At 36.1% G+C, this 10,803-nt stretch overlaps 1 protein-coding gene across 3 annotated transcripts in view; it reads right to left on the bottom strand.

Annotated features, from left to right (window-relative positions):
- LOC106876453 (dynein beta chain, ciliary) overlaps nt 1–10,803 on the bottom strand; it is a 628,322-nt gene that overhangs the window by 392,908 nt on the left and 224,611 nt on the right. For all 3 annotated transcript variants that reach the window (XM_052969374.1, XM_052969385.1, XM_052969379.1), the window contains one exon: nt 4,235–4,391. In XM_052969374.1, coding sequence (XP_052825334.1) covers nt 4,235–4,391 — 157 coding nt within the window. The remainder of the gene's footprint in view (nt 1–4,234; nt 4,392–10,803) is intronic.

Here is a 10,803-nt window from a genome sequence, read left to right as displayed (position 1 = left end):
TCAAAACTAAGGAAATTCACCATAGATAACATATGTCAAGGAAAATGTTTGCCTAAAATTAACGGCCAAAACACTTGACCTTCGACACCATAAATCAAGGGAACGCTAGCCAGACAGAGCTTGACTTGTCAGTGCTGTGACCACACAAATAGAGCAACATTTCGGCCAAGAGCAAAGAGTTGGTGGCACAGCCGCATACGCTATGCTACGCAAGAACAATCTTCTGTCTAATTAAGACGTCTTTGACTGCTGACTACTACTACTAATCTAAGAGCACACATCACTAGAACAACAGCTATACAAATAAGGTTCTTTTGCACACATGCTTTGTCTTGCCAAACATACGAAAACACATAGATACACAAACAACAATTTATACATCACAAATACTGCAACTGCATTTGTTTCTTTTAAACATTTTTTCATTTAGTATTGTTTACCTACTGTGATATATCAAATGTTACCATTTTAATAAATAACTTATAACGCATTCTAAAAGTTTTGTCAACTTAATGTTCTACACCACATTCAACCAATTCTACACCTGTTTATAAACAAGAGAGACACCAAAACAGTATAGTCAGCAAACACGTAAATTGAACATCAGCTTCCTCCATGACAGAATCCAAAAACATTATATATATATATATATCGGCCGTCTTCTAGCGTGTAGAAATTGCCTGTTAGAGGTAATTTCTCTTATATTTTATATTGATTATTTATATGTATAAATATATATATATATATATATATCACCATCATCATTGTTTAACGTCTTCTTTCCATGCTAGCATGGATTGGACGATTTGACTGAGGACTGGCAAACCAGAAGGCTGCATCAGGCTCCAATCTGATCTAGCAGAGTTGGATGCCCTTCCTAACGCCAACCACTCTGAGAGTGTAGTGGGTGCTTTTACGTGCCACCAGCACGAGGGCCAGTCAGGCAGTACTGGCAATGGCCACACTCAAAATGGTGTTTTTTACATGCCACCTGCACTGGCAACGACCTCGCTTGAATGTTTTTTCACATGCCACCAGAACAAGTGCCAGTAAGGTGATGCTGATAACGATCACACTTGAATTGTGCTCTTTACGTGCCACCAGCATGGAAGCCAATCAGCTGCTCTGGCAACAATCACACTTGGATGGTGCTCTTAGCGCTCCACTAGCATGGGTGCCAGTGATCGAATTTGCGAATTTGATTCGATTTCGATTTCACTTGCCTCAACAGGTCTTCGCAAGCAGAGTTTAGTGTCCAATGAAGGAAGGTATGCATAAGTGGGCTGGTTACACACCTAGCATAGGCTACAGATTATGGTCTCACTTGACATGCCAGGTCTTCTCATGCACTGCATAGTTCCAAACGTCTCGGTCACTAGTCATTTCTTTGGTGAGGCCTAATGTTTGAAGGTCATGCTTCACCACCTCATCCCAGGTCTTCCTGGGTCTACCTCTTCCACAGGTTCCCTCAATTGCTAGGCTGTGGCACTTTTTCACACAGCTATCCTCATCCATTCTCACCACATGACCATACCAGTGCAATCGTTTCTCTTGCACACCACATCTGATGCTTCTTAGGTCCAACTTTTCTCTCAAGGTACTTACACTCTGTCGAGTATGCACAATGACATTACACATCCAGTGGAGCATACTGGCTTCATTTCTTGTGAGCTTACACATGTCCTCAGCAGTCACGGCCCATGTTTCACTGCCATGTAGCATAGCTGTTCATTCACATGCATCACACAGTCTGCCTTTTACTCTGAGTGAGAGGACTTTTGTCGCCAGCAGAGGTAAGAGCTCTCTGAACTTTGCCCAGGCTATTCTTATTCTAGCAGCTACACTTTCAGCACACCCTCCCTTGCTACTGACTTGGTCACCTAGGTAACGGAAGCTATCAACTACTTCTAGTTTTTCTCCCTGGAATGTGGCGGAAGTTGTTCTCTGCACATTTTCAGTGCTTATTGCTCCTGAGCATCTCCCACATACAAAAACTATCTTCTCAGTTAGCATTCCTTTGATATTGCTGCACCTCTTATGTGTCCATAGCTTAAACTAGGTACTTCTTATAGAGTTTCTACCTACGCCTTTTCTATAGATCGAGCAGAGATTTGTGTTTTGTCTACCTTCCTACTTATTAGGACTTTGGTTTTAGCTAGGTTGACTCTAAGGCCCTTCGGTTCTAGTCTTTGCTATCACACCTGAAACTTCTCCTCTAGTTCTGATAGTGACTCAGCAATTAGAGCAAGGTCGTCAGCATAGAGGAGCTCCCAGGGGCACCCTGTCTTGAATTCCTCTGTTATCGCCTGGAGGACTATATAAATATATATATATAAATATTTTATTTAAAAGCAGCAGAAATATAATAAAAGCTGTTACTTAGAGTTTCATGTTTCCATTCATTTGTTCAGTTTTGTTAAAATAAAACAGAAATAACGATATGATCAAACCTAGTTAAAGGATACATCTTTAAAAATGGATTTGTTTCATTGATCCTTTCAATTAACGGTCTTAAGCATGCAATGAACAAAATAAGAGAATTCGATATATATTCATCATATTATAAAAATAGAGGAAAACCTTAAATCAAAGAGCGGATTCAAAATACATATTGCAAATAATTATATACAAAATACAATTCAATTAATACATCAAAAATTAAAATTAAAATTAAAATTTTCATATTGCATTACATAGATATATTACAATAGTATATACGCATACTAAACCATCAATATACATGTATACATCAAGACACACAGATGGATGTACACAGACTACATACATATACAGACATATATATATGTAAGACATAAATATACACACAAATACACAACTCATGCTAGCATGGAAAGCGGATGTTAAATGATGATGATGATGATGATGATATACATATGTACGCAATCATGCTTGTATACAAAAATTACTTGGTGTATACATATAGATGAGAAGTGAATTTTAAAACGCAGAGAGGGGGAAAGAAAAAGAAAAGGAGTGATCTTAGATGTAACAGTTAGCATGAGAAAGAAGTGAGTGAGAGGAGGGGAGAGAAGTGCAAAGTTAAAGGACTCTATACAAGTAACAAATAGGGGGAGAAAAAATACTTTCCATAAGGAAAGGAAAAGAAAGAAAGAAAGATAGGTGGCTGAATATGTGTAATGATTGTACACAAAAGAAAATTACATATACATGTGTATACAAAAGTGTATATTAGCATAAATACACATTTTAGATGTATGTATATGTACAAGTATAAACATATATGCTTACTTACACATATATATAGACACATACATACGAATACATATGCATGCCAACAATACAAACATCCACATAAAAACATGTCTAGGTCCTGACGCATATATACAAACAACATTTTATAAAAAAATTGCTGAGTGCATAATAATAAAATTCAGATAAAAGACATGCAAAATAGAACACCCTATATCGAATTATCTATAAATTAAACGATTAAAATGGGTTTATAAAATACAATAAAATGAAATAAAATAAAAGTAGAATCTTAAACAAGAAAATAATATAACAGTCTTGTGTATTCATGTATGTGTGTAAATATATTTCATTAAGTTGTGGCACGTAAAAGCACCCACTACACTCTCGGAGTGGTTGGCATTAGGAAGGGCATCCAGCTGTAGAAACACTGCCAGATCAGATTGGAACCTGGTGCAGCCAGTCCTCAGTCAAATCGTCCAACCCATGCTAGCATGGAAAGCGGATGTTAAACGATGATGATGATGATGTATTTAATTTTCTAGTTTTCTTCAAAAACAAATTCTAGTATTTCAGTTTATTTTATCTTTATGGAACACCTGTTCTTCAGTGCATTAAATTCAACTGATAATCTAGTAATGTACACAATTCTTTTATATTAAAATTTTGTTGCATACCCAATTGAATATTAGCTGATGACTCATTTTCTATGGTGATGATTAAACAAAATTTAAATATCTTTATATTTTACTTGGTTTACCTGAATTTTCCTGTAATTAGAGTCACTTTAAGACAAAAGTTATGCAATGGAATTGATTAAGAACCCTTTCTTCAATTATGTTCCAAATATCACATTAATATGTCGATAAGTAAAAAAGTTACAATTGTTTAATGAAACTAGTCTAAATTCATGATTATTTTAGAATTTAATTGAAATTCATGAGGGTGTATTTTGGTCAGAAATATAGTAACGAAAGGGTTAATACCAACAGCTAATACTCACCTTATAGTCCATTTGCTCAGAGCAGTTGAAAACATATACCATGATTCCTAATGCTCTTCCTAAATCTTTAGTTGTTTCTGTCTTACCAGTACCAGCTGGACCAGCAGGGGCACCACTCATGATAAGGTGAAGAGACTGAGTTAATGTTATGTAACATCTGTAAAAACAATGGTGAAATATTTTTAGGAGTTATCTATTCAATCTGTTTTTCATTGATCTCAAATTCATGAATTCAAGCCTGCCAAAGACTGTACCTCTAAACATTGGCACATTAGTAAGCTTGACAGAAAAAATAAGTACAGACACGTAAAACAGTTTATTGAACAATACATGTGAAGAGATTTGTATACTAATTCTATCAAGTCAAACAATCCCATACTCTGTCATTGGTTCCCTTCTTGAGTAATACACATATGTCTAAATTGACATAAAATTGATGTAAACAGAAAATAAAGTTGTTTTCCCATTTAGCTACAAAAGATATTTTCCCTCAAGCAGACTTGTAGGCAAATGCATTCTAGCTTTGTCTAATGGGATCTGGCAGATATTCTGAGAAGGTTGAACAATCAAAGAACAGCTAGCTCCTTTATTGGTGAAGAGATTTGGTTGTTATTTCCAGCAGGTTGAACAATCCCATAAACTTTCCCTCATTGGCTCCCACCTATTAGAAAAGATGAACAGGTAGAGTCAAGTTACAAAACTCTTTCCTCCAGTATTTAATTTCATTGGTTAGATTTGAAGTCAAATACCAAAAAAAAAAAAAAACATATAACCTAGCTCTCTAGCCACAATATTCTTTCACTACCCAAGCAATAACAATTCATTCCTTTAGCATATGATAAAGTTTTTTTAATCTTTTTTTAGTGCATGGTAACCCCATGATTGACCAGAAGGAGGGAGTCAAGATCTTTGCTACCAAGAGAGGCTTTTTTATACATCAGGGAAAGACTTGCAAGAAGAGGGCAGAGCAGTGTGGATCATCTGATTATAAAACACATAGCAAATCATCACTGGAAGCAAACCACAGTAGATCAATAAATGCTACAGCAAGAGCTCTTCTCACGAGGAAACTACAGGTTATGAGACTGATGCATAATTTAATGCTCACAAGAAACTGAGGCTAGTGAGAAAGTAAAATATAAAGAGTTTGAAAAGTATGTAAAGCTTTATATGAAATGATAGGATCCTCAGTAGAGAAACTAGTGATGCTATCCAGTTCAATATAAAACACAGGAATTGGTAAAAGGAAAGAGTGGAACAAGCAAGAGGAACAGGAAAATGAAACTATTGAGGATGGAGAAGAAAAGCTTAAGAAAGCAATGGAAGATGAAAAACTTGATCTCACACTACTGTTTGAGAATTTGAAAAGAAAATGCTGGTTTGTGCAATGAAATATCTGCTGATATGAGTGAAGAAAAGAAAACAAAAGGACTTGTGAACAGTTTTTGAAGAACCCATATGAGGTGACAAAGAATCTGTTCACTAAATCAAATAGTGGTACTTTATCATGCACAAAAGAAGAACTGGATACTCACATCAAAGAAACCCACAACAATCCAAACTGTAATCAGCAACTATCACCTATAAATGGACTGATGCATCTTTTAGAACTGATGCCAAATTTCAGATTAGAGACATCAAGGAGAAAGAGGTAAATGTGTTCGTGAGAAAAGCCAGTGCTCCAGGAGGTGGTGGAATCTCATATAAGGTATATTAGTACTGCAAGCATCTACGAAAGAAGTTTTTTGTCCTGCTCCAATAGCTTTGGTGTAAAGAGGCTCTAGTGGAGGATTGATGTAATGCAGAAGGCACATACCTTCCAAAGGAAGCCAATGCAGAGACTATAAAACAGTTTAGACAGATATTCTTATTGAACATGAATGACAGTTTTGCAAAAAAAACAGTGCCATACCTACAGAGTAATGGTTGTTGGCACTCCGTTGCTTACGACGACGAGGGTTCCAGTCGATCCAATCAATGGAACAGCCTACTCGTGAAATTAACGTGCAAGTGGCTGAGCACTCCACAGACACATGTACCCTTAACGTAGTTCTCGGGAATATTCAGCGTGACACAGTGTGAAAAGGATGACCCTTTGAATTACAGTCACAACAGAAACAGGAAGTAAGAGTGAGAGAAAGTTGTGGTGGTAGAGTACAGCAGGGTTCGCCACCATCCCCTGCCGGAGCCTCGTGGAGCTTTAGGTGCTTTCGCTCAATAAACACAATGCCCAGTCTGGGAATCGAAACCGCGATCCTATGACCGCAAGTCCGCTGCCCTAACCACTGGGCCATTGCGCCTCCACAGAGTAATGGATATATGGATGAATCTGTTCAAAAGGCCAGAATCTTTAGAATCACAGGATGTATTGAGCATTCCTTTTCAATTTGGAAAGCAATACAGGATGCTAAATAAGAACAAAACATGTCTGAACATGGTATGGCTTGATCTATCTGATGCATATGGCTCAGTGCCACATGAATAGCTGATGAGAACCATGGAACACTTCCACATACTGAAGAAGGTGATAAAATTAATGAAGAAATATTAGGCCAGTTTTGAGATGAGATTTATACCTGGTAACTTCACAACAGATTGGCACTGCCTGGAGATTGGCATTGTGGCTGGCTGCACAATATCAGTCACATGGTCTATCCTAGTCATGGAGATGATTTTAAAAACAACAGACTTGTCAGAACAAGTGGCCCATATTTAGTCACCTAAGAGGCCTTCATGGATGATCTGATACTGCTGTTAATTAGATAAGTGGGTTATGCAGAATACCCTGTCAAGGCTAGATGAGCTGCTAAAGTGGTTTAAAATGTAGTTCAGAACAAGGTCGTACAGTCTGACAGTTATTAGGGGAATGCAGAAAGAAGTGAAATTTAAAATAGCATGACAAGGTATTCTAAAAGTCAAGAACAAACCAGCTAAGAGTTTAGAGCATGCATACACTGGAGCATTGTCAGATAGAAGTTGTGGGATGCAGATTATGAAGCAAGCTGAGGATGGACTAATGGGTCAAACTGATGGTTCAAAGTATAAAATATGGTGTCTACAATTTGGCTTATATCCACACCTTTTGTGCCACTATTAATATACAAGATAGTACTGTCATGGGTTAAAATTATTCAGCAAAAGTGTTATGTGATCATTAGGAAGTGGCTAGGTCTACCTCAAATAGTGAACTGCTCAGCTCTTTATTACAAAAGAGGCTCATTACAATTACCGCTGGTGTCAGTTGTCAAAATTTATAAAGTGGGGAAGGTACAAATAGTGATGATACTAAGAGAGTTGAAGGATAGAAAAATAAGGCATAATCCACTAGATGTAAAAACAACCATGAAGCTAAGGGCAGAAACTGATGACCTCTTTTCAGTTACTCACTAAGAGGTGCCATGTAAATTGATTGGAAGGGACTTGAATTTGGCTTGGATCAGTTCAGGCTATTTTCAAGTATGATGCAGAGCAAATACAAATTTTTTGTTAGTAACAGTGTCAAGGCAAAAGAAACAGACAAAAGAGCTTCATTTGATTCAATGTTCTCAACAAGGTCAGATGTCAAGATGGGAGGAAAACATAATTGAGAGAAAAATAAGTTGGAATGAACAATGGAAATGAAGTAAATCATGTCTGAAGTTTTTGATTTGTACAAACCTAGTGAGATGGCATGCATCAAAAAGTGATAAATGCAGATGTGGAGAAAGTAGGTACACTGAATCTGCTTTTTAAGATCTTTTTCAATGATGCAAAGAACCAAATTGTTTTAATCAACAGTGGTAAGAAACCATAGAAGAAACCTGCTACAGATTTCATTGCCTTCATACATTGAGGACAGCAGATCTATTTGAAGAAGAAATTTCCTGTGAATGATGGAAAGTGGAATAACTGTTGTGAGGTGGCTGCAGATTTATCAGGATGACAAGAATTCTACCCATTCTAGTTACAAAGAAACCAGATATTATCATATGGTGTGAGAAAAAGAAAGTAGTAAATCTGATTGAGTTAACAGTTTCTCATGAAAATTACATGGACACTGCTCAGACTCAAAAGATCAACCATTATAAACACCTCAAGGAATGTAAAGATGTAGGATAGAAAGAAGAACATTATCTGATCAAAGTTGAATGTAGAGGATTCATTGGAAACAGTTTGAAGCAATGGTTGTGATCACTAGGTTTAACTCATTGTAAAGCAGAACCATCATCAGTGATATTCAGGCTACAGTGGAGAATGCAAGCCACTGGATTTGGTTAAAGAAAGATGAGAAATGGCTAGAAGAATACTGAGTAGGAATCAGCTGATCTAGCAAGCAGGGCCTCATCCCAGGGAGTGGGTGAACAGTGTGCAATAATGCTGTCAAGAGGAAGACCTTGAAATGACATGCATTCTCTCATGATGACTCCATATGCCTGCTAGTATCCTGTATGCAGATCTTTGTTGTTGAGTGTTCCCATTTGATGCTGAAGCTTGAATAAAGCTTTTGTTAGTGAAAGCATTCTAATTTTTGGATGTTGTGATGATATAGAGACCTAGTTTTGCAGCCACAGATGTGAACAACTTTGCTATGGTCTACCATCACTTTGGCCTCACAGCAAACATCAAGAAAACCAAGGTCCTTGCATAACCAGCCCCAAATACCATCCTACCAGATTTTGATGTTGCCATCTCTGATACACCTCCCGAAAAGTAGCATTTTCCATATCTAGGCAGGCTTTTGAACTTAACCCTAGGCATTAAGAGTCGCAGATGAAGATTAAGATGGTCTACATCAAAACCCAAAATTGCGATTCAGCTATATATGTTGGGGACTTATCTCCCTTTGTCAGTCATTAAGAGAGTGCTTTTATGGTTTTTGAGTTGTTTTAACTCTTATTTTTAGCAAAAGCGGTGCTAGTCAGTACCCTTTGTCACTTTTGTGACCTGTATTAATTTTGTCTTAAGGTTCTAATTGCTAATAAGCTACCCTTTTAATCTGTAGCTTACACCTTTACTGTTTTGAAAAATCAGCACATGTTTTCAAGGGTTTTTCTTATAAGACTAACAGAGGTAGTTGAGTTTAACTCTAGGTGTTAAGAGTCGCTGATGAGGATTAAGATGGTCTACATCAAAATCTGAAATCGCGATCTTAATCCTCATCAGCGACTCTTAATGCCTAGGGTTTTTACTGTTTTGAAAATCAGTACATGTTTTTAACAGTTTTTCTTATAAGACTGACAGAGATAGTTAAGTTTAAATCCAAAGCATTAAGAGTCTCTAAGGAGGATTAAGATGGTCTTCATCAAAATCCAAAATCGTGATCTGACTATATATACTGGGGACTTACCTCCCTTTGTTAGTCATTAAAATAGTGCTTTTGAATTGTTTTAAGTCTTATTTTTAGCAAAAGCAGTGCTAGTCAGTACCCTCTGTCAGCTTTGTGATCTGTATTAATTTTACCTTTAGGTTCTAATTGCTAATAAGCCTCCCTTTCAATTTATTATATATAAATATACACACACATACATGTATATATACACACACCGAATTTGAATTTAAAAGTACGAGTAGAGCAATGTACACACGATACTCTAAGGTCTAATCTATTATTAATTAGGAAGGTGTAATCTATTATTAATTAGGTTAGGATTATTTCTAAGTTTAAAAATTTCATATATTTCCATAGAACATAATTCACATCCATATCTACTATTTCTATAAGGTTGAGCTTTTCTTATAATTTCCCATTTAAGGCTAAAATTAATACCATTATCTTTTAACTCCCAAATTTTACTTGCTAATGTCGTACTATTAGCCTTATGTCTTAGTCTAAAAGAAGACCTATGGTTATATATTCTGTTTCACATTAATACTACATCCTATGTAAATATAATTCTCGGTTATTGTACTAATAATGCATCTGTACACTACGTTACGGGTGCAACAATTTCCTAATAAGGGACAATGGGACTTATTTCTGAAGTTGTACCTAGTGGTGCTACCAACTCCACCTATATTATTTCTAATATCTCTATTATTATTATTATAATTATTTACACTAACATTATTTATCAATTCCTCAATTCTACTATTAGGTATATATTGATCATTTTCATCATTATTTAACTCGTTTCCTGATGTGCTATCAGTTAGAATTATTCCTCCAACATTAGGCATATTGACATTATATGAACTAGGTCCCAAATTTCTATTATCTTCATTGGAGTTGAGCCTATCATCAACTTCAGTTAGAACCACAACATCATTACTGCTGCATTCTGTTTGTTGGATAAAATTATGGTTGGCAGGACTAAGCATATTATTATTATCCTCATAATTTCTATTGTCGTTGTTATTTTCACTTCTATTTATATAATTATTAGTAGTAAAATTATTGGTATTTGCTAGATTATTATTTGTATTCATATAACCATATCCACTATTTTTAACTTCATTTATTCTAGCTGACCTAATGTTCTTTTTGCTTAACCTAGCTATGATTGTACCTGCATTAGGAAGGGTAGAGTAAGAAATTCGGACTGTATGACAAGAGAAAATTCTACTATATTTGTGGGAAGAAGGGAAATTTT

Source organism: Octopus bimaculoides, chromosome 1 (genome assembly GCF_001194135.2).
Source record: "Octopus bimaculoides isolate UCB-OBI-ISO-001 chromosome 1, ASM119413v2, whole genome shotgun sequence".
NCBI classification, from domain to species: domain Eukaryota; kingdom Metazoa; phylum Mollusca; class Cephalopoda; order Octopoda; family Octopodidae; genus Octopus; species Octopus bimaculoides.
This window is presented reverse-complemented; position numbering and strand designations above follow the sequence as displayed.